This window comes from Hyperolius riggenbachi, chromosome 4 (assembly GCF_040937935.1).
Source record: "Hyperolius riggenbachi isolate aHypRig1 chromosome 4, aHypRig1.pri, whole genome shotgun sequence".
Taxonomy (NCBI): domain Eukaryota; kingdom Metazoa; phylum Chordata; class Amphibia; order Anura; family Hyperoliidae; genus Hyperolius; species Hyperolius riggenbachi.
This window is the reverse complement of record NC_090649.1, coordinates 250,515,162-250,540,137: the sequence shown is the minus strand read 5'-3', so window position 1 is coordinate 250,540,137 and position 24,976 is coordinate 250,515,162. Positions and strand designations below refer to the sequence as shown.

Genomic DNA, 24,976 nt, shown 5'->3' with positions numbered 1-24,976 from the left:
CCTCATCACCATGGTGATAACTCTAGAAACATTATTAAAGACAGGAGATAATCTTAGTGAATTGAGGCCTAAATCATTTATACATAATTATGGTAAAAAATGAAGCACTTTTTTTAGTACATTATTTTCACTGGAGTTCCTCTTTAACCACTTCACCACTGAGGGGTTTTACCCCCTGAGCACCAGAGCAATTTTCACCTTCCAGCGCTCCTTCCATTCATTCGTCTATAACTTTATTATTACTTATCGCAATGAAATGAACTATATCTTGTTTTTTTCGCCACCAATTAGGCTTTCTTTAGGTGGGACATTATGCCAAGAATTATTTTTTTCTAAATGTGTTTTAATGGGAAAATAGGAAAAATGTGGGGAAAAAAATAATTATTTTTCAGTTTTCGGCCATTATAGTTTTTAAATAATGCATGCTACCGTAATTAAAACCCATGAAACGTATTTGCCCTTTTGTCCCGGTTATAAAACCATTTAAATTATGTCCCTATCACAATGTTTGGCGCCAATATTTTATTTGGAAATAAAGGTGCATTTTTTTCAGTTTTGCGTCCATCCCTAATTACAAGCCCATAGTTTATAAAGTAACAGTGTTATACCCTCTTGACATAAATATTTAAAAAGTTCAGTCCCTAAGGTAACTATTTATGTATTTTTTTTAATTGTAAATTTTTTATTTTTTTTTTAATTACAAAAAAAAAAAAATGGGGAGTGTGGGAGGTAATGAGTTAATTTTATGTGTAAAAGTCATTTATTTGTATGTGAAAAATGTGTAGGGTGTAGTTTACTATTTGGCCACAAGATGGCCACAGTAACTTTTTGTTTTAATGCGACCTCCAAGCTTCCTTCCGGAAGCTTGGAGGAAGTATAATGAGCATGGACACGTGAGTTTTTTCTCACAATGATCGCGCTGCCCATAGGAGAGCAGCTGATCATTGCGGGGCTTAGATCAACGAACGGGAATGGATTTTCCCGTTCATTGATCTCTGGGCGAGCGGGCGGCGGCGGTTTTACTAGCGGCGGGCGGCGTGTTTACGAGCGGGAGCGCGGGCAGCGTCGGGAACGCGGAAAGTACGTGTTTCTCCGTCCCTGGTTTTTAAAGGATGGAAAAAGGGGCGGAGAAATACGTACGCGCGGGGGTAAAGTGGTTAAAGGGGCACTATGGCGAAAAATTGTAAAATTTAAAAAATGTGCAAACATATACAAATACGAAGTACATTTTCCCCGGAGTAAAATGAGCCATAAATTACTTTTCTATTATGTTGCTGTCACTTACAGTAGGTAGTAGAAATCTGACAGATGTGACAGGTTTTGGACTAGTCCATCTCTTCATAGGGGATTCTGAGGGATTTATTTATTTTTCAAAAGCACTTAGTGAATGCCAGGTGCTCCATCCAACTGCCAAAAAACTGTGTAGCGAACAGGGAAGCTGGCCAGCATCATTGTTTAAATCCTTTTTAGGGCCCTTTTCCACCAGCGCATTTGCGCTGGCTGAATCGCAAAAACGCAAACCGCTAGCGATTTTACAATCGCTACAGTTTGCTTTTTAACATAGGAATCGCGGTAGGTCATTTCCACTACCGCGATTCGTTTTTGCCGGGAACGCGAACGCGCGGCGGAGCGATATTTGCCGCGATTTTGCTATGCAGTGCATAGCATAGCAAAATCGCGGCCGCGAACGTCGGGGAATCGCCGGTAATTGTGATTCAGCAATCGCTAGCGTTCAGCGTGAACGCTAGCGATTGCTAGTGGAAAAGGGCCCTACTACGGGAATATCTTTATCAATAATAAAAGCCTTGCTGAGAATCCCCTATGAGGAGATGGGCTAGTCCAAAACCCGTCACTTCTGTCAGATTACTACGACCTACTGTAGGTGACAGCAACATGGGAGAAAAGTAATTTATGGCTCATTTTACTCTAGACAAAACGTACTTCTTATTTGTATATGTTTGCACATATTTTAAATTTTACAATTTTTCACTGTAGTGCCCCTTTAACCACTTCACAACTGAGGGGTTTTACCCCTTCAGCATCCGAGCAATTTTCTCCTTTCAGCGCTCCTTACATTTATTCGCCTATATCTTTATCATTACTTATCACAATAAAATGAACTATATCTTGGTTTTTTTTTTGCCACCAATTAGGCTTTCTTTAAGTGGGACACTATGCCAATAATTATTTTATTCTTAATGTGTTTTAATGGAGAAATAAGAAAACATTTGGAAAAAAAAACCCATTATTTTTCAGTTTTCCGCCATTATAGTTTTTAAATAATGCATGCTACTATAATTAAAATCCATGTAACTTATATGCCCATTTGTCCCAGTTATTACACCGTTTAAATTATGTCCCTATCACAGTGTTTGGCGCCAATATTTTATTTGCAAGTAAAGGTGCATTTTTTTCAGTTTTGCGTCTATCCCTAATTACAAGCCCATAATTTATAAAGTAACAGTGTTATACCCTCTTGATATAAATATTTAAAAGATTTCAGTCCCTAAGGTAACTATTTAAGTTTTTTTTATTGTAATTTTTTTTAATTTATTTTAATATTACAAAAAAAAAAAATATTGATAACAATTGGGGAGTGTGGGAGTTAATGAGTTAAAATGAATAGTGAAAATAATGTATGTGTATGTGAAAAATGTTTTTGGGTGTAGTATTACTTTTTGGCCACAAGATGTCCACATTTTTTTTTCAGGCATTCTACAAGCGTCGGAAGGAAGGCTGGGAAACTGAGTTTTTTCACAATGGTCACGCTGCTTCGCATAGAAGCATGCCGATCATTGCGGGGGCAGAGATCAACGAACGGGAATGGATTTTCCCGTTCATTGATCTCCGGGCGAGCGGGCGGCGGCGTGCGCGATCGCGGGAGTGCGAGCGGGAGCGTGGACAGAAGCGGCGGTAGCGGCGGGGGGTGCATATGTCTATGCTCCGGGCGGGGAACTAAAGTCCAAAGGAGCGTAGATATACTGTACCCGGGCGGCGAAGTGGTTAAAGAGAAACTCCGACCAAAAATTGAACTTTATCCCAATCAGTAGCTGATACCCCCTTTTACATGAGAAATCTATTCCTTTTCACAAACAGACCATCAGGTGGCGCTGTATGACCGATATTGTGGTGAAACCCCTCTCACAAGATACCCCTCCCACAAGAAAAGTTCAAACTTTTGGCAGTTTCCTGTCTGTGAACCTTGTTGCATTGTGGAAAATAGCTGTTTACAGCTGTTTCCAACTACCAAAAACCATGCAGCAGCTACATCACCTGTCAACAGTAAAATGTTCACTGGAGTTCCTCTTTAAGAGTTTCTTCTGGGAGGGGTTTCACCACTATCAGTCATACAGCACCTCCTGATGGTCTGTTTGTGAAAAGGAATATTTTCTCATGTAAAAGGGGGTATCAGCTACTGATTGGGATAAAGTTAAATTCTTGATCGGAGTTTCCCTTTAAGCACCTCATTCCTTCAGAGGATCTTCCAACCCTAGTTCACGCCTTCATCACATCACGGTTGGACTATTGCAATGCCCTCTATGCAGGCCTTTCAAATAAAGACCTACACTGCCTGCAGCTAGTACAGAATGCTGTCACAAGACTGTCAACAAGCCAACCCCGCTATTGCCACATACACCAATCCTTTGCTCTCTACACTGGCTACCCATAAAATGGAGAATCCTTTTCAAGATTGGCATGCTAACATTCAAATCCCTACATGGCCTAGGCACTGGATACCTGAAGGATTTGCTGCAACTGCGTCACACCTCCCACAACCTCAGATCAAAAGGATCCAATACCTTGACCACCCCCAGAATCCAACTAAAAGCCTTTGGAGCCAGAGCTTTCTGTCATGCTGCCCCTACCCCATGGAATGTCTTTCCAAACTTAATCAAGACAGCTCCAATCCTGGACATCTTTAAATCAAAACTGAGAAGCCACCTGTTTAGTCTGGCATGTATGATCACACAACGTTTTCCCCTGTACACCTCACTATGTATCTAAGACAAGCTTATGTGCTTTGGGTCCTACGGTAGTAAAGCGCTTTACAAATGTTTCGTTGTTGTTGTAATACCACCTGTAGGGATCCAAGCCTATATAGATGCGTCCTTGAGCTACAGCCAAATGACATATAGGCCTCAATTCACTAAGCTTTATCAAACACTTTATCAAACATTTGATAATTTACGTCATGAGTAAAATCTAATTTTGAATTCACTAAGGTGTTGCAGATGGTGTGAGAAAACCTCACTGGTAACACAGAAACATAGGGTTAACACTGTAAGGTTTTTAATGCTGTCTGGATTTCCATTTGAAAGATTACTTTTATATCTAGAACAGACAGCCCTTTTTCTTTGACTCTACCTTGTCTAATCCAGTGGCTGGATAATGTAATGGTTAAGGGCTCTGCCTCTGACACAGGAGGCCTGGGTACAAATCTCAGCTCTTCCTGTTCAGTAAGCCAGCACCTATTCAGTTAGGAGTCATTGGACTAGACTTCCTAACACTGCTACTACTTATAGAGCGCACCCTAGTGGCTGCAGCTCAAGCTCTTTGAGTTTTCCAGGAGAAAAGTGTAATATAAATGTTATTTGTCTTTTCTATTCCCCTGAAATTGGGAAATGCCATTGGTGGTGGATGTGTGGCTTTACCTACTGACTGAATAATCCCTTGAGCACATCTACAAGGCCACAAACCCTATAGTGGACAACCCATAAAAAACAAGTAATTGGTGTTATTTTTTTTTTTTTTTTACTTTTGGCATCGTTAGTCATAATTGAGGTTTTTTGGCACCCAGGTATGCACTTTTTGATTGAATTTATGAATCGAAGCTGAAAGCTTATCTATTTTCTAACTGCTTTTCAGGTTTTTAATTGCCTATGGTGCTATATCTTTTGGCATGTTCTGTATAAAATTGAAAATTCTTCTAGTGCAGTGATCTGCAAACTTGGCTCTCCAGCTGTTAAGGAACTACAATTCCCACAATGCATTGCGGGAGTCTGACAGCCACAGTCATGATTCATAAAGGCAAATGCATTGTGAGACTTGTAGTTCCTTAACAGCTGGAGAGCCAAGTTAGCAGATCACCGTTTTAGTGCAATACGCGCACTTCCTGACTCAAACCTAATGCATGGTAATAGCACTGAGGGATTAACCAAGGTTGTAGAATAGTGGAGAGCACTGGAGCAAGTTAATGATCTGCAAATCTGGCCTGAAGTTGTCAATTAAGTTGCAAACATTTGCAACCCTAAGCCAGAGGTGTCAGAATTTGGTGGGATTGCTTGAGTTTTGCATAAGCATAAATTGTTAAAACCATGCAGCAAGGGAAGTGCATTGAGATGTTTTGGTGAGGTTATTTTTTTTTTTTTTTTTTTTAAGATTGAAGAAGGCATTATGGTGTTAGAAGACGATTCGCCTGTGGAAGTTCTGTCTGCAAGCACCCCCAACACCCCACGCAATCTCTCTGCATGGATTATCAGCATCCCTTATGTGGACTTTGATGAAGATTATAGTCGGAAAGAGAAAACACCTGTGTTTTGTATAGATGTTGAAAGAAATGATAGGAAAGCAGGTAGAGTAGTATTTTTATATTTTACTTGTGAAATAAACGGACTTAAAAGAATCCGTGCAATAATTGTGTAGGGTGAATGCAAATGAGTGTGAGTGCATTAGGGTCCACCTTTCCATTATGTAGAGGTGGAGCAAAGGGGGATACATTTTCTCTATTTACAGGCTTAAAAGCAAACCTGTATAGGAAATAAAAAATGAAAAACTGGCTACTACTTGCCTATTATTATTTATTATGTATTGTATTTATAAAGCGCCAACATATTACCCAGCGCTGGACATTAATTTAGGTTACAGACAATATTTAGGGCTGAAAAACAGCAATATGACAATACAGGAATACAAGAAAACCAGATCGCACAGCACAGTATGAGTACAAGGTAATGCTTAGTCACTGGAGGGGAGCATGGAGATTAGGCAAGTAAAGGCCCATACACACGTCGGATTTCCGCGAACGACGGGTCATTTGAACGTCCCGTCGTTCGCCCGCTAAATCGGGCGTGTGTACAGACTGTCATTTGCTTGATAAGAGCGAGTTTGAGCGATCCGCCGGGCCTTTAGGTTCACTCAAATGCATAGCATGGGTGCACAGTAATGGAGGTGCATGATCAGGTAGGACACAAAAGGAGGACCCGGCCCAAAGGCTTACAATCTAGAGGGAGAGGTAGGGACACGAGAGGTAGGGGACCAGAGTTCAGCTGTGGGTTTAGAGCAATTGTGAGGGGTGGTAGGCCAGAGTGAAAAGGTGAGTTTTGAGGGCCTTCTTGAAGGGGTTGAAGGAGGGGGCTGCCCTAATGGGTGGAGGTAGGGAGTTCCATAGTGTTGGAGCGGCTCTTGAGAAGTCTTGGAGGCGTGCCTTGGACTGGGTGATGCGGGGGACAGTCAGGCGAAGTTCATTGGAGGAGCGGAGTGAGCGGCTTGGTGTGTATCTCTGAGTAAGATCAGAAATGTAGGTTGGACAGGTTTTGTGGACGGATTTGTAGGTCAGACACAATATCTTGAATCTGATTCTGGACTGGATAGGAAGCCAGTGGAGGGATTCACTGAGGGGAGCCGCCCTGGTGGAGCGATGGGAGGAGTGGATAATTCTGGCTGCCGCATTCATGATGGACTGCAGTGGGGCTATTCGGGTCATAGGGAGACCAGACAGAAGGGCATTGCAGTAGTCGAGGCGGGAAATTATGAGGGCATGGATGAGGAGTTTGGTGGTGGCAGAGGTCAGGAAAGGGCAAATCTTACAGATGTTATGAAGGTGGAAATTGCAGGACTTTGTGAGGTTTTGGATGTGGGAGTGAAGGAGAGTGCGGAGTCCAGGGTGACACCCAGACAGCGGGCTTGAGAGGTAGGGCGAATGGTAGTGAGGTTAACAGTGACCTGCACATCTGGGAGGTCCAGGGATGACCGGGGTGGGAAGATCATAAATTCGGTTTTGTCTAGATTTAGTTTCAGGAACCTAGCGGACATCCAGGAGGAGATGGCTGATAGGCAGCCTATGCAGAAGGAAGCCTCTGGATGGTCCAAAGGCTTTAGATGTCCTCCTCGACCTTCTCGTGTGTGGCCATGCTTTCCTCTGTGTACAAGCGGAGTCATTACAAAGCAGCTTGTGTGCAAGAGACTTCCGCTAACCGTACTTGCACTGCACAGCCACACTCTTACACGGAGGGAAGCATGGTCACAACAACCTTTATCCCAGAAGCTCTTGTGGAAAATGTTCAGGGGGTCCTAGCACTGGATCAGGGGGGTTGTAGAGGACATGGGAAGCTTCTGAATTAACCCTCTACTGGGGGAAGTATCACTTTTTTCTTTTTAATTTCAGGTTCTTTTTATTTTTATACAGGTTTGCCTTGTCATCAACGGTTACTTTTGAAAAAGGGTTTCATGTGTAAGGGCTGGCTCACACTGCAAGAGCTTTTTCTAAGCGCTTGTCATTTTAAAAGCTCTTGCTAATGTAATGGTATGAGTTTGTTCTCACTGGAGCGATGTAATTTTATAAAAATCACCCATAGCATTGCATTAGAGCTTTTCAAATCACTAGCGCTAAAAAGCTCTTGTAGTGCAAACCATGCCTAACGCCTCTTGTGTATAAATTAAAAACAATTGCATTCAGGACAAGTCCAAGCAGTGCAAAGATTTCTAAACCTTATTTACCTTTAGCTTTGTTCTTACTTGATCCTTATTAATTAGTTTACATAGATGGTTTAGTAGACATTAATGTGGGATGAAATTCAAACATCATCTATGGCAGGGGTAGGGAACCTATGGCTCGGGAGCCAGATGTGGCTCTTTTGATGGCTACATCTGGCTCACAGTTAGGGGTTGATTCACTAAGCTACACTGCTCAAGCAGCACAGCTTAGTGTGACAGTGCAAGTAACATTTTCAAAGTAGGCACGCTACTGCTGTAGCGTGCACTACTAACTTACTTGCGCTCCCCCCAAAACTAACAGCCGCTCCAGTTGTTCCAATCTGGAACCTGTCAGGTCCAGTGGCTTTGTAGGACGAGATCCCCGCACTTTGATTGGCCCAATAGGCTGTCTGGCCCAATAGGCTGCTTGACAAGTGACAAAGTGCGGGGATCTCGTCCTGCAAAGTGAATGAACCCCAAGTCAGCTAGCTAATTGTACTAGCTGTTAGTCGGTATTTCTCCTGTCTGGCTCTCGGGGAAATTGCTAATGTTGCTGAAACCCAAGAGAAGCTGAAGACGTGTCTGACACTTCCACTGCCCGGCGGATCAACTGTGTACACATTACCATAGCAACAGGGACATGAGCCCTCTGCTGCACATGTGCACTGTCCCAGTTTGAAACATACTGTATTGCTCTCATGGAATTACATTTTAAAATATGTGGCGTTTATGGCTCTTTTAGCCAACAAGGTTCCTGACCCCTGACCTATGGTCTAAAACATTGAGGCCTTGTTCACAGTGGTCAGTTGCATTGCACAATAATTCTACACATCACCCACTGCCCTTACAATTTTGTGGGCCTGTTCACAGTATTGCTTTGTAACTGATCGCGTTATTCTAACATGCAGTCTCCATTGCAGTTCACTCCTATTATAACTTGTGTGTTATGCAGCTGGCCACTATGAATCTAGGCTAAACACAGCATAAAAGGTAAAAAAGTTAATACTCAAACATCTACTTCACTCAGGAACTACAGTAATTGATAAGATTGCCATTGTGATACTGAAATTATCAGACGGGTGTTTAGCTATACTAAACTGTGTAAATAATGCAGAAAATGTTCTGTATCTAGGTGGGAAGCAGGGTACTTTCTCTGCTTTGTTTGCATAGCAATTGCTTAATTACAAAACAATTTGATAAGATTGCTGGCTGCAGGACAAATTATCAGTCAGTGTTCAGCCCCATTCACACGCTCAACAGCGGTCTTTTATGCAGCACAATTCTCAAACAGCTTTTGTTGTGAAACAAATTGAAACAACCCAAAAAAAGTTGCTTGCTATTGTTCACACAACTGATTAGACTGATAAGACGTCAGATTGACGGCTTAAAGCCCCATACACGCGCTCAATAAAAGTCTTTTAAATGCACAAATATCAAACAGCTTTTGTTGTTGAAACAACCTAAAAAAGTTGTTTGCTATTGTTCAAACAACTGATAAGATGCAGCTCAAGTCAATCCAACTGTTGGATGCCTTACAATGACATTATTATTATTACTATTATTATTATTATTTAGTATTTATATAGCGCCGACATATTACGCAGCGCTGCACAGTGTATATATATATTGTCTTGTCACTAACTGTCCCTCAAAGGAGCTCACAATCTAATCCCTACCATTACCATATGTCTATATTATGCAGTGTAAGTACTGTAGTCTAGGGCCAATTTTTTTTTAGGGGAAGCCAATTAACTTATCTGTATGTTTTTGGAATGTGGGAGGAAACCGGAGTGCCCGGAAGAAACCCACACAGACACGGAGAGAACATACAAACTCTTTGCAGATAGTGCCCTGGCTGGGATTCGAACCAGGGACCCAGCGCTGCAAGGCGAGAGCGCTAACCACTACGCCACCGTGCTGCCCATTAGAGCAGTAGTTTTATTATTTTCAGTTTTTTTTAATGTATAACGTTTTAGAGCAAAAATCTAATTTTGAGTTTCATATCGTTTTAACACCTTCTAAAATATGGACCTGTGTAAGCCAGTGGAAAGCCTCGGGCCTGTACCCACTAAAAATGGCCAGTAAGATGTAAATAATTCTGATTTGCATTCAGCTTGGAGTGGAACCAATCAAATTACCGTAAGCAGAAAGTGAGTCTGATTGGCTCAATTCCAAGCTGCATTATACATGCATGATATTTGCATGCAAACTAAAATTAGTATTCTCTTATTCAACATCTATTACTCACGTATGTGTTTAAAGTGGACCCGACAGAAGGAAAACCTAGAGAAATGCACCCTGTATGTATCTAGAGAGTGTAGCCTTTCTATTTCTCCATCATCTGTGTCTAATCACAAGTTGTAATTTGACCCCTCAACTGTCAGCTTACTGCCACGGCAGAGAGGCTAATTTGAAAGCACAGGATGTTAACAATATGTCTGCTTTCGTGAAAGCAGAAAGGAAATACACCACAGATTTTTATTTTTTTTTTGAACAAATTTTTATTTGCTTTTCTCTTTTTAACATTCCACCTGAGGAGTCCAAAGAAATAGATGAACAGGTATTAACATTGCTCAGAGAGCCACACGCAATTCGGTAGTCTTTGAACTCTCACAAGAAGGTCTCCCCCTCCCCCCACCCCTATTTAAACAAACCCCACCCTCACTCACCCACCGTCACCGTCCTATTCAGAATTATACACCGCAGATTTATTGCAGGATTTGTATCAGCTGTAACAAAAATGTTTTTCTTTAAAGGTTATTATGCTGTTGCTTATCTTTTTAGAGCATAGAGGGAGTTCAGGTCAGCTATAAGATCGTATATTTTAGACTTGGATTCCACCGATTGAGCACTGTAAACCATCCACAGCTACTTTGCATGGATAGAGCCCCCCTTGAAGGCAATACAGTAAAAGAGCAGCTGTAGATCATCTCTGTACCCCCACCACGGCAGGGTGAAATGCATGCTGCGTCTTAGAGGCCAAATAGCAGCCTCTAGAAAAAAAAATGGCACCTTTATATATTCTGCAGTGTATATATGTGTGTGTGTATGTATATAGATAGATAGAGATATATATATATATATATATATATATATATATATATATATATATATATATATATATATATATAGAGAGAGAGAGAGAGAGAGAGATACAGATACAGCTGTTGACACAGGCATTCTGTAACCTGTTGTTCTTATCAACCGTGCTTGAATAAACTACCTCTGCATTGGAGTGCCGGAGTCCGTTTTTCTTCATTTCAGATTGCATAGATATACCGGTAGATATAGATATATAGAGATAGAGATAGATAGATAGATAGATAGATAGATAGATAGATAGATAGATAGATAGATAGAGATATATATATACACAGTGGAGGAAATAATTATTTGACCCCTCACTGATTTTAGACGTTTGTCCAATGACAAAGAAATGAAAAGTCTCAGAACAGTATCATTTCAATGGTAGGTTTATTTTAACAGTGGCAGATAGCACCTCAAAAGGAAAATCGAAAAAAATAACCTTAAATAAAAGATAGCAACTGATTTGCATTTTATTGAGTGAAATAAGTTTTTGAACCCCTACCAACCATTAAGAGTTCTGGCTCCCACAGAGTGGTTAGACACTTCTACTCAATTAGTCACCCTCATTAAGGACACCTGTCTTAACTAGTCACCTGTATAAAAGACACCTGTCCACAGAATCAATCAATCAAGCAGACTCCAAACTCTTCAACATGGGAAAGGCCAAAGAGCTGTCCAAAGATGTCAGAGACAAAATTGTAGACCAGCACAAGGCTGGAATGGGCTACAAAACCATTAGCAAGAAGTTGGGAGAGAAGGTGACAACTGTTGGTGCGATTGTTCGAAAATGGAAGGAGCACAAAATGACCATCAATCGACCTCGCTCTGGGGTTCCACGCATCCTAGAACTACACGGGAGGAGTTAGTGAATGACCTCAAATTAGCAGGGACCACAGTCACCAAGAAAACCATTGGAAACACATTACACCGCAATGGATTAAAATCCTGCAGGGCTCGCAAGGTCCCCCTGCTCAAGAAGGCACATGTGCAGGCCCGTCTGAAGTTTGCCAATGAACACCTGAATGATTCTGTGAGTGACTGGGAGAAGGTGCTGTGGTCTGATGAGACCAAAATAGAGCTCTTCGGCATTAACTCAACTCACTGTGTTTGGAGGAAGAAAAATGCTGCCTATGACCCCCAAAACACCGTCCCCACTGTCAAGCATGGGGGTGGAAACATTTTGCTTTGGGGGTGTTTTTCTGCTAAGGGCACAGGACAACTTAATCGCATTAACGGGAAAATGGACGGAGCCATGTATCGTGAAATCCTGAACGACAACCTCCTTCCCTCTGCCAGGAAACTGAAAATGGGTCGTGGATGGGTGTTCCAGCACGACAATGACCCAAAACATACAGCAAAGGCAACAAAGGAGTGGCTCAAGAAGAAGCACATTAAGGTCATGGAGTGGCCTAGTCAGTTTCCGGACCTTAATCCAATAGAAAACCTATGGAGGGAGCTCAAGCTCAGAGTTGCACAGAGACCGCCTCGAAACCTTAGGGATTTAGAGATGATCTGCAAAGAGGAGTGGACCAACATTCCTCCTAAAATGTGTGCAAACTTGGTCATCAATTACAAGAAACGTTTGACCTCTGTGCTTGCAAACAAGGGTTTTTCCACTAAGTATTAAGTCTTTTATTGTTAGAGTGTTCAAAAACTTATTTCACTCAATGAAATGCAAATCAGTTGCTATCTTTTATTTAAGGTTATTTTTTCGATTTTCTTTTTGATGTGCTATCTGCCACTGTTAAAATAAACCTACCATTGAAATGATACCGTTCTGAGACTTTTCATTTCTTTGTCATTGGACAAACTTCCAAAATCAGTGAGGGGTCAAATAATTATTCCCTCCACTGTATATAGATATATATATAGATAGATAGATAGATAGATAGATAGATAGATAGATAGATAGATAGATAGATAGATAGATAGATAGATAGATAGATAGATAGATACAGAGATAGATAGATAGAGATATAGATAGATAGAGATATAGATAGATAGAGATATAGATAGATAGAGATATAGATAGATAGAGATATAGATAGATAGAGATATAGATAGATACAGATATAGATAGATACAGATATAGATAGATACAGATATAGATAGATACAGATATATATATATATATATATATATATATATATAGAGAGAGAGAGAGAGAGAGAGATTATATTTACACAATTTATTGAGATCTCCCAAATATGGTATACACTTCATTTGATGTGTTTTTTATTTTATTGCAGTTGGACATGATGCTGAACATTGGTCTGTCTACAGGAAGTACATAGAGTTTTATGTTTTGGAGTCAAAGCTCACAGAATTCCATGGTATGCTATCTGCTTTCGACTTAGATAAATAAAGTGCAGTTGTTACCTTTGTTTTACTGGTATCTTGGCTTACTTCATAATACAAACATTCTAATTTCGTAAGCCAGTGTAATAAACTTTATCACTTAATCACCTTTCTACTACCTCAATTGATACAAAAATTGAACTATGATTCCTGTGAGTTATTGGAATTACTATTTGTCTTCTTGAATAGGGCAGCTTTATTGACATAGTCTTTCATATGGATTTTAACTGTTCTATATAATTTAAATAACATGGCTGTAGACACACTGCTTACCCCAGGGGTGCTTGTGTGTCTTGCTTTCAGGACATAAAGGAATGATTTTCATATTAATTGATGATTCATCACAGAGCTAAATAATTGTAAATATCTTCTGTTTTAAGAAGGCAAAAGTTTATTTAGCATGGCTTTTTAGTAAGGTGTTTAAGTTTTTTTGGGTTCTTTACAAAATCCTAGTGGTTCTGGCTCACCATGAACGAACTAGGTGTTCTATAACACTTAAGCAAAATGTGAAATTGTTTACTGTAGGCTTACCGTTATACCAGTTTTACCTAGAACACATTTTCTACCAATTAGCCTGCCAGTATGTTTTTGGTTGTAGAAGGAAACCATATCAGGTAGTGGAAACCCACAGAAGCCTGTAGATCTTGAACTGTAGATGTAGAACTGTGAAGAATTGCCAAACTTAATTTTGCAAATAGCTGTCCGGTAGTAGGCTATATGTGGGGCATTCACCAATCCCAATTTAACTAAAGCTAACAAAAGGACTTCATTCCCAAACGTTGTGCGATTTGTTTAGTTGGGCACTCACAAAAGTTGCAATAAAGCAGAAACATACAGGAAAAAGATCCAGTTGGCTTTTTTTTTTTTTATTCGAACTAGAGCGTTGAACACATGTTGGATGGTTCTCGAGCAAGGCTTATGTACAGTGGCTCTGCAGCGTCACTGAGAAATCCAAAGTGCCAGATCATTTTGGATGAGTGTAGGCTGAGGCCATTGTTCTCCTCTTTACCCCTCAAACTGTGTTATGAGCTGCACTGTTTCGTCATGAGTCCTCCCACATCCATAGCAACAGTAGGCACCGCTGGCCCTAAGTCTTGATCCCTGATGCTGACAGTACTTTGTGGGTGTCTGTACTTACCTTTAGGACAGTAGCACTGCAAAGTGAGTGGTAACCACTGTGTTGCCCATAATAAAGTAGTCCTTAATTTCCAGATGATACATAACCATATCAGTGCTCCAGATGTTTACATTTCCAGAGGCTACATAACCATATCAGTGCTCCTGATGTTTACATAAAATTTACATTTTTACTGGTAATGTTAAGAATATTCTCGACAGTGGGGTTGTTTGATATATCAAGTATATACAGTAAAACTGAAAACTGGAACAAAAAAAAAATGTGGCAATAGTAGGTAATCGAGGTTCAGCTATTGACCGAATCAAAGATTCTAACTTGGATGGCTAGTCCAACAGCTTCAGTTTTTTTGTTTTGTTTTTTTATTCGGTTTGGCCTTTGTTCCACGGGCGGTTGAATTGCTTGTTTGTCGAGTATTTTAGCCTGCCGGCCACAAGCTCAATTTGGCTGCGATTACTTGCAGCTGAATGAAGGCATTTGGTAACACCGCCTGTGTCATGTCTGTTATGCGGCGTTACCCAATGACGAAAAAACCTCTCATGTCATAATGGAGCTCCATAGGGGGGCCTCCTGTCCACCACCTGTGCCGAGCGTTAGCAAGCTGCCAGCCCAAGGATGGGAGAAGCTGCTTGTGGAAAAGATGCCTTTCTTTGCACCTGTCTTGACAAACCACTTAAATTATTTGTCAGCTTGAGTAAGCAGCAGCTGTCATAAGCGACTGCTACAGTGACGACTATTTTAATTCGTTATGATTATTTTTACAGTTACTATGCATTTATATATTACGAGTACATTTTCCACATTGCTTTGAAGTAAACTAAACTATTGTTGCTTAAAATCTTTTGTGTGTATCACAGTTTAATGCCAGATTTGAGAGACCGTTTATTATCCAGTTTATTTTTGGGCTGTGGGAAGAAATTTGAGTACCTGAAAGAAATGCAAACAAAAGGAGAACCTACAAAATCTATGTAGTAGATGTTGTCCGACTAGGAATTCTAGTGGTGGAACTTTAAAATGTGCATCTCTGCCTGTTTTAAAGTCATTGTGGTTTGTCTATCTCTAGTAAGCTGTTAAGCAAACGTCATTCTTTTGCATGCATTTTAGCTATTCCGTGTTCCATGAACTTGGCACAAAATTACATTTGTCATTCCTTATGGGAATAGTACGCATCTGCTAGGAGCTCATTTCATGATAAAAAGAAAACATAGAAGGAACACTAAATCTCTTGTCTTTTTCCACGTTTCTTTGAACTTACTTGTTCTCTCCATGTGCTAACGTCCACATCTCTTCTCTCAGCATTAACATTTGTAATTAAAAATATATTTTAAGTATGAAACCCATGACTTAGTCTTTTTGTATAAACACTAGATGGCGAGATTTAGATGGCTTATTGTACTTTTATTTATTAAATAGTTTGCCATGAAAATGTAATGTTGGATATAAATTTAATTCATTTTAGTTGATATATTCGCTAAATTTCCTTTTCATCATGGAATGTCATTCAAAGGTGCCTTTCCTGATGCACAGCTTCCATCGAAAAGAATCATTGGGCCAAAAAACTATGAATTTTTAACCTCCAAGAGAGAAGAATTTCAGGAATATTTGCAGGTATTCTATTTTACACGATCTACAAATTTACTTGTGAATTCGACCATGCTTGGATTTTTGGTTGCAGCCAGTGTCGGACTGGGAGGTGGAAAAACTGAGGAAATCCACCTGCTGGCCAAACAGCAGTAACCCTGTGTTATCACTCCCAATAGAAACCTGCAGCAAGTCTTTACTGTGAGCAGCAACACATGATTACTACTGCTTGGCCAGCAAGTGGATTTCCTCAGCTTTACCACCTCCCAGTCCAACACTGGTTGCAGCCCACACCCTGCTCTGTGCTCTACCAATGAATAGGCTCCTATCTACTTGGGAGTCTGCAGCTTGACTTCGTTACCTTTCCTTTATCACCATGGGCCTGATTAATTGCTAGCTACCATTCACATTAGACCGATAAGCCACTTACACATGCAGTTTGTTTTAGCACAATGCAATCACCACTAAAATGTGGAAAGTAAAGAGTAGATAGAAATCTTAAAAACCTGGATAATATGGAAATATGGATAAGAGGTGGATTTTTAACAATGCACATTTCTTGGCTGTCCTGTTGATCCCATCTCCAATTCTTTGAGCCACAGTCTCTCAACAGGCATGCAGATCAGGTGTTACTAAGTAGTCGAGGTGACTAAACCTCTTGGATCTGCATATCAGTGCATGCTGTAGCATCTCTTTCTTGTGGGCTAATAGTCCACCATAAATTATATGCAACTTTTACTAGCACTGCACTCAAATACACAACCAGTCTCAAGTACTAGATACATTTAAATAAAAGGTCTCACGTGTACTTATAAAGTATAAACAATATCTTTATTATGAGTTAACTTAGGGAATTAAAAAACTAGGGTCAGGGATAATGGGGGAAAGGAAAACGGATAAAAACATTAGAAATATAGCGGAGCTATTTAAATTCCACTTTGCTGGCCAGCCTCATACTTCAACCTCCATTCCTTCATGCGTGAGAATGTTAATTGCTCAATTAACTCCTATTCAGAGGGTAGGGTCAAGTGGCATTGCTCAAAAGGGCCTACTTTTGAGGACCACATGAAAGTTTTGCTTCCGGGCCCCATTATTTCTAGCTACACCACTGCTGAAGACAGTAAGATCAGCTGAACAGCCAGGCAATTGATATTGTTTATAAGGAAATAAATATGGCAGCCTTCATATCCATTTCACTTCAGATTCCCTTTAATACAAATTAAGTAATATAGAAATGGAATTTTCTTATTTTGAGTATCACAGCATTGAAAGTATGTGCTCAGACCCTTTCTCAACTGCTTGACAATGTTAGAAAATACAAAGATCTGTATGATTCTGTAAAGCATTTTTTTTTGTTTCAAATTTTAGAAAAATTGTAGACTAGAAATGAGTACATACGTAAATTGGTGCATATATCTGTGGATATGTATACATAGGCTTATCTTATGCACCATAGCAACTTTAAAAAAAGAAAATAAAAATAAAATAACATGGAACATGAACAAGGTTAAAACAAAATGTAAATTTGAACAGAATGCTATAATTATAACATGTACATTCACAGTCACTTGGTGTAGGAAAACATCCTAGTAGTGCAAACTGCCTCACTCGAAGGCAAAGTCTATTGTAGGGTGGGGTGGGAGTCGGCAGCACTAAGGCAACAGTTACCGGCGCCCTCAATGGAATTAACTGAAATAGCCCTTTGTGTTATTAGGAAACTTGGAAAGTCTTCTTTTTTGTCATTACAGAGGTTATTACAGCATCCAGAGCTTAGTAACAGCCAGTTGCTTGCTGATTTCTTGTCACCTAACAGCTTGGAAACCCAGTTTCACGACAAGATCCTTCCAGATGTGAACATTGGTAAAGTGTGTTCTTTGTACTAAAATGGCAATTCATGTAAAACTGGTTATACAGCAGAAATAAAATACAATAAGCATTTATATTGTACTATTGCAATGCCCTCTATGCAGGCCTTTCAAATTAAGACCTACACCGCCTGCAGCTAGTACAGAGTGCTGCCACAAGACTGTTAAAGTGGGCCTGAACTCAGACCTCCTCTCGGCCCTAAAAGATACACAACAGCATAATATCCTTTGAACAAAAAAAACATTTGTTACAGCTCATACAAATCCTAAAATCTGCACAGTTTCTACTTCCTAATTCAAGTAGACATATTGTTTACAGCCTGTGCTTTAAAATGGGCTTATCTGCTTATCTGCTATAGGCAGTCATGTGACACGGGAGGATCAAATTACAGTTGTGATTAGACACAAATGAGGGGGAATTAGACAGCCTAAACTCTCTGAATACATGCATACACGCAGAGTGCATTTCTCTATGTTTTCCTTCTGTCCTGTGCAAAAGTTTGGGTCCACTTTAACAAGCCAACGCCGCAATTGCCACATAACCTCAATCCTATGCTCACTACACTGACTACACATAAAATGGAGCCTGTCTTCAAGATTGGCATGCTAACATTCAAATCTCTACATGACCTGGATACGTGAAGGATTTGTTGCAACTGCGTCACGCCTCCCACAACCTCAGATCAAAGGATCTAATAACTTGACCACCCACAGAGCTTAACTAAAAACCTCTGAAGCCAGAGCTTTCTGTCATGCTGCCCTTACTTTGTGGAATCCCTTGGCAAACTTAATCAAGACCGCTCCATCCCTTGACACGTTTACATCAAAACTGAAAGGCCACCTGTTTAGTCTGGCATTTATGATCACATAACTTTTTCCCCTGTACACATCACGATGTACTGATCTGTCCTACGGGAGAAAAGCGCTTTACAATAAAATTATGTTTAAAAAAAAAAAAGCGCTTTACAAATATTTTGTTATTGTAAACATGTGGTCATTAGGTATTATGCAATACATTTTACCTTGGGGTTACAGACCGGAATCTTTCAGAATTACTGCACTCATCTTCTTTGCTCCTCTTCTATGCATGATTAGTTTACATGTTATGTTAACACTTGTATAGTGCTTTTCTTCTGTCCCACTCATAGTCCTTGAGGGCTGCAGACGCTAAGGTAGACCCCAACCGTGCATGCTGTCTGTCACTCTAGCGCCTGTTTTTTTAAATGGGCCTAATTGACTAGTTCATTATAATATTGTCACTTTACTGGGGAAATAGTCATAATATCTTCCTCCACTTCACCATAGTATTGTTCTCCAGAAACCATTTACAAAACCTCTTTCTTTTAGGTGCAAATACACAGATCAGAGTAAGTGAAACAGGCCACAAAGTGGGGTTGTGGTGTAAAGATAAATAGGAGACTACTATAGCTAGCAGATATAATAAGGGGCTGTGTTGCTTGCAGTGATTTGGATACATAATATTTTTGTACTTTAAAAAGAACAGTCATAGTGGCACATGAGGGTTATCTTGGGAACAGATGCCCTTCCAAATGCTTGTGGGCATACGCCTAGAGTGTGTAAAAGGAAAACCTCATGCATATATAACGGTATTGTTAAATATCTAGTTGTATGCGTACTTTCTGTAGAAAAATGTCTTAGGTTAGTGTGGTGGTGGGTTTTCGGTATGGATTATGGTAGGCTAGGACAAGTATGCTTTAATACAATTAATTCTGAAGTTTGAACAGAGAGGTTAAACATGCTAACTCTTCTTTTTGTATTGTATTTTTCAATAAAAATAACAATTTAATTTTTACTTTTTTTTTAAAATCTTTCAAATGTTACCTGCTGAAGACTTAAAGGAATTGTCAGGGGAAAAAATGAGTTTCACTTACCTGGGGCTTCTACCAGCCCCATACAGCCATCCTGTGCCCTCGTAGTCACTCACTGCTGCTCCGGTCCCCCCTCCGCCAGCTAGTTTTATTTTTGCCGACCTTGGGGTCGGCGGGCCGCATTGCGTCCATTTTTACGCATTCCCCCGGTGCAGGAACATTAACACATAAGTTTTTGCGCTTAAAAACTTATGTGTTAATGTTCCTTCACCAGCAGGAATGCGTAAAAATGGACACAATGCGGCCCCTCCGACCCCAAGGTCGGCAAAAACAAAACTAGATGGAGCTTTACCAATATTTTAATATCGCCTAACCTGACCCCATTCTCACTTGAACCCTCCCTCTATTGAGGTCTTAACCCCAACCAATCCTCCAACCAATGCCTAACCCTAGCTGCCCCCAACCGATAACTAACCCTAACCGACCCCCGAACTGAAACCAAACCTTGAACTGATGCCTAAGCCTAACCTTCCCCTCTCCAACCAATACCTAACCCTAACTGACATCCCCCCCCCCCCAACCAATGCCTAACCCTAACCGACCTCCCCCTTATCCGATGCTTACCCTATTGACGCTTACTCAACTAATGCCTGAGTCCTTTAGCCAATTCCTAACTGTAACCCCAACCATATATTACACCCTCCCCCTGCTTCAATCCCTGCTGACATCTGTGACGCTTTCACGTTTTCTATTTTATGGGATCCTTTTATTCATCTTTTCTTATCTTTCTGTTCTGAATTGTAGGTAAAATGTTCAAGTCTGTGCCAGGCAAATTAATCAAAGAGGTGACTATTAATCTACTGTTACGCTTTTTGTTATTGATGATTTTTGCTGTGCTTATTATTTTGCTCTTGCTTTCAGAAAGGACAACATTTAGAGTTGTTCATCATGAACTTTATTAACTCTTGTGAATCCCCAAAACCCAAACCAAGCAGACCAGAGCTCACTATACTCAGCCCTACTTCAGAAAATGATAAAAAGGTATGCAGCTTTTCCATTCTGATGCCTACATCTCTCTTTTGATGTTTTAATGAAGCCTATACTGAGACAAACTTAAACTAGGAATTGTCAGTAAAATGGAAATAATTCTGAGTTAATGTAGAATTCTGCAAATGTATGCAGCTTTAATGGAAATATCAATGGGATTCCATTTTCAAGGTGCATATATTTGCATAGAAAAATGTCTGGTTTTAGCTGTTAAGTTAAAGCGGTTTAAAACTCGGACAAAATTTTCAACAAAAATGTGTTTTCCTACTTTTTATAACCCATACAATTATCATATTTGCTTTTGTGCACAAGTATTAATATTCATTTAGATATAACTTCCCAAAGTTCAGTTAATTTACTTTGAAATCTGCTGGTGCATTTTATTTATAACTGTTGTCATTCTGTTGTAAGGCTACTTTTACACCAAGACGTTGCGTTTTAGGGGACGTTATAGTCGCATAACGTGCCCCTAACGCAACGCCTGGTGCTCTCTGATGTGGACGTCAGAGTGAGCCGCGTTGTGCAGCTCACTCTGGCGTCCGTGATGCGTACTCTTGGATGCATGCGGCATCACGTGGTCCCGCCAGCCAATCGCCGCACAGAGCGGCGCTCCAGAAAGTAAACACTGCACGTCACACCGTGCAGTGAATATTAATTAGCCATGTGCCCGGCTGAGGAGGAGGAGGAGGGAAGACCTCCTCCTCCAACACTACTGAGCATGTGCGCACAGTCTAACGCGGCTTAGCCGCGCATAAAGCACAGCATGCAGCACTTTCAACTTACGTGCTGCGTTACAATGTATCGCAACGTGGGCACTGTGAACAGCCCATTGATTAATCATTGCTGTGAGTTGGGATGCGTTACAGGCTGCACTAACGTGCGCCAGTAACGTCCCACTGTGAAAACAGCCTAAATGCTGCCAGCAGTTATTTCTGATCTGTTTTTCCCTTCAGCGCTCATCAGCTGAAGTCCTGCACAGCCAGAGAATGTTTACATAAATGTGTCACGTAAAGAATGTGTACACAAGATAAGCTTATAAGTAGTTCCGATGCCGGTTCTCCCTGCAGAAGAGTCAGCCCTGTGATGTAACCCTTTGAATGCTGTTATACTAAAAAAAAAACATTGTTAGTATATTATATGCTGTAAATAATGTTTTAGAGCAAAGAAGAAATTCTGGGTTATATTCCGCTTTAAACAATGGTTATAAGTGGTTGCCTTGGCAACTGCACCACTCTGGCTGTAGTTTCCCATTATTATTGTGGATTATTATTATTATTATTTAGTATTTATATAGAGCCAACATCTTCTGCAGCACTTTACAGAGTACATATTCATGTCACTAACTGTCCCTCAGACTAGCTCACAATTTAATCCCTACCATAGCAATTTGTCCATTGTAGTCTAGGGACAATTTAGGGGTAAGCCAATGATCTGTATGTTTTTGGGATGTGAGAGTAAACAGGAGTGCCTGGACGAAACCCATACAAACATATATTCATTAGTATTTGTGACTGCCTTGAGTTATCTGCCCCATACCTATCTTGGCTTTTTGTATTTTTACCTTTTTTATTCTCTTCTGTAGCTTTTTAATGAAGTTTACAAGAATAATGCCAACCGCTCTGAAAATACAGAAAGGAAGCATAACCAAAACTGCTTCATGGAGGTGATGACTGTAGAAGGGGTTTATGATTATCTTATGTACATAGGTAAGTGAGAAGGATGGAGTTGCTGATTTTGCTCCTCTGCTAAACCATAGCATTTTTATACCACATCCGCTTCTGTGAAGCTGATTTTTTTTCTTTTTCTTAAGCTTTTGGTTCAGATCAAATGCTTGGTATATACAAAAGAACTTCACATATTTTATTCACTGTACAGTACATACAAATATACGTTTCGGCACATAATTAAATTAAAAACAAAACAAAAACCTGTTAAGATAGAAGGAAAATTTAGGATTTGCTTTAGAAGTTGCACATTGCATGATTATCATCTTTGGCTTGCTACTTAAACGGAATCTCTAAATAAGACCAAGCACACTTTTTTGAGTGTTCTTAATGGAAATGCCCTTCCTAATTAACATATTTATTAACCTCCCTGGCGGTAAGCCCGAGCTGAGCTCGGGCTATGCCGCGCAGGGAGATATCTCAGCCCCTGGTGGGGCGATTTGCACCATGTAAAGTGCTGTGCGCGCAGCTTGCACTTTGCTAGCTGCGCGCACAGCTTGATCGCCGCCGCTCTGCGGCGATCGCCCGCACGCAGCGGCAGAAGAGGGCCCCCCCCGCCAGAGCCCTGCGCTGCCCGGACCAATGAGTTCTGGGCAGCGCTATGGGCTGGATCGAGTGCGCCTGACGTCAGGACGTCGGCTGACGTCCATGACGTCATGCCGATCGTCGCCATGGCGACAGGAGAAGCCAAACAGGGGAACGCGTTATATATGCGCTCCCCTGTTTGCTATTGTTGCCGGCGGCGATCGGACTAGAGGGCCACATGCGCCCTCTAGTTGTGTTTCATGTAGCTACCACTCTGGTAGCTTTACATGAAACAAAAAAAAAATTTAAAAAAAAGTTTTTTTTGACCATTTGAAAAAAAAAATTAACCGCCAGGGAGGTTAAGCAACTCTATCTAGTCAGTAAGCTAGCATTTTATCTAGTCATGAAAATGACTTTATTTTAGAATATTTTTTGTTTCTGCTATTCCCATACCTGTCAGGCATGCATACAGCCACGTGTAGGCAAAATTCTAACATTTAAAGGACCCTGAGCAGAAGCCGTGGGTATGCATTTAAGCATAACCACAGCTATTTAGTAAAGAGGGGACATTCGCCAGCCCCTTCAGTATATACAGTGGTTTGCAAATGTATTCAGAAGTTTTCCACATTTTGTCACATTACTGCTACAAACATGAATCAATTTTATTGGCATTCCACGTGAAAGACCAATACAAAGTGGTGTATACGTGAAAAGTAGAACGAAAATCATACATGATTCCAACCATATCCAAGATAAAGTGCAGCGCTTTCCCGTTCCGCTGTGTTCCTGCTGTTTCAGAGAATGCACTGTGAACCTAGCCTAAATGTTGGTTCAGACTTTGATTCAGAGACGCTTGTTTCAATATAATTTATAGTGGCCACCGGGGCAGCAGGAATGCTATATATATATATATATATATATATATATATATATATATATATATATATATATATATATATATATATATATATATATATATATATATATATATATATACATATACAGTTGGTTGCAAAAGTATTTGGCCCCCTTGAAGCTTTCCACATTTTGTCATATTACTGCCACAAACATGAATCAGTTTTATTGGAATTCCACATGAAAGACCAACACAAAGTGGTGTACACATGAGAAGAGGAACGAAAATCATACATGATTCCAAACATTTTTTACAAATAAATAACTTCAAAGTGGTGTGTGCATAATTATTCGGCCCCCTTTGATCTGAGTGCAGTCAGTTGCCTATAGACATTGCCTGATGAGTGCTAATGACTAAATACAGTGCACCTGTGTGTAATCTTATGTCAGTACAAATACAGCTGCTCTGTGAGGGCCTCAGAGGTTGTCTAAGAGAATATTGGGAGCAACAACACCGTGAAGTCCAAAGAACACACAAGACAGGTCAGGGATCAAGTTATTGAGAAATTTAAAGCAGGCTTAGGCTACAAAAAGATTTCCAAACCTTGAACATCCCACGGAGCACTGTTCAAGCGATCATTCAGAAATGGAAGGAGTATGGCACAACTGTAAACCTACCAAGACAAGGCCATCCACCTAAACTCACAGGCCGAACAAGGAGAGCACTGATCAGAAATGCAGTCAAGAGGCCCGTGGTGAGTCTGGATGAGCCGCAGAGATCTACAGCTCAGGTGGGAGACTCTGTCCATAGGACAACTATTAGTCATGCACTGTACAAAGTTGGCCTTTATGGAAGAGTGGCAAGTAGAAAGGCATTGTGAACAGAAAGCATAAGAAGTCCCGTTTGCAGTTTGCCACAAGCCATGTGGGGGACACAGCAACCATGTGGAAGAAGGTGCTCTGGTCAGATGAGACCAAAATTGAACTTTTTGGCCAAAATGCAAAACGCTATGTGTGGCAGAAAACTAACACTGCACATCGCTCTGAACACACTATACCCACTGTCAAATATGGTGGTGGCAGCATCATGCTCGGGGGGTGCATCTCTTCAGCAGGGACAGGGAAGCTGGTCAGAGTTGATGGGAAGATGGATGGAGCCAAATACAGGGCAAACTTGGAAGAAAACCTCTTGGAGACTGCGAAAGACTTGAGACTGGGGCAGAGGTTCACCTTCCAGCAGGACAATGACCCTAAACATAAAGCCAGGGCAACAATGGA

The 24,976-nt window shown here is 40.6% G+C and overlaps 1 protein-coding gene across 2 annotated transcripts in view; it reads left to right on the top strand.

The window, feature by feature from the left end:
• The window catches only part of SNX14 (sorting nexin 14), a 116,644-nt gene that overhangs the window by 75,366 nt on the left and 16,302 nt on the right, over positions 1 to 24,976 (top strand). For both annotated transcript variants that reach the window (XM_068231111.1, XM_068231109.1), the window contains 7 exons: positions 5,380 to 5,572; positions 13,029 to 13,112; positions 15,780 to 15,880; positions 17,602 to 17,713; positions 20,352 to 20,392; positions 20,469 to 20,588; positions 22,177 to 22,300. In XM_068231111.1, coding sequence (XP_068087212.1) covers positions 5,380 to 5,572; positions 13,029 to 13,112; positions 15,780 to 15,880; positions 17,602 to 17,713; positions 20,352 to 20,392; positions 20,469 to 20,588; positions 22,177 to 22,300 — 775 coding nt within the window. The remainder of the gene's footprint in view (positions 1 to 5,379; positions 5,573 to 13,028; positions 13,113 to 15,779; positions 15,881 to 17,601; positions 17,714 to 20,351; positions 20,393 to 20,468; positions 20,589 to 22,176; positions 22,301 to 24,976) is intronic.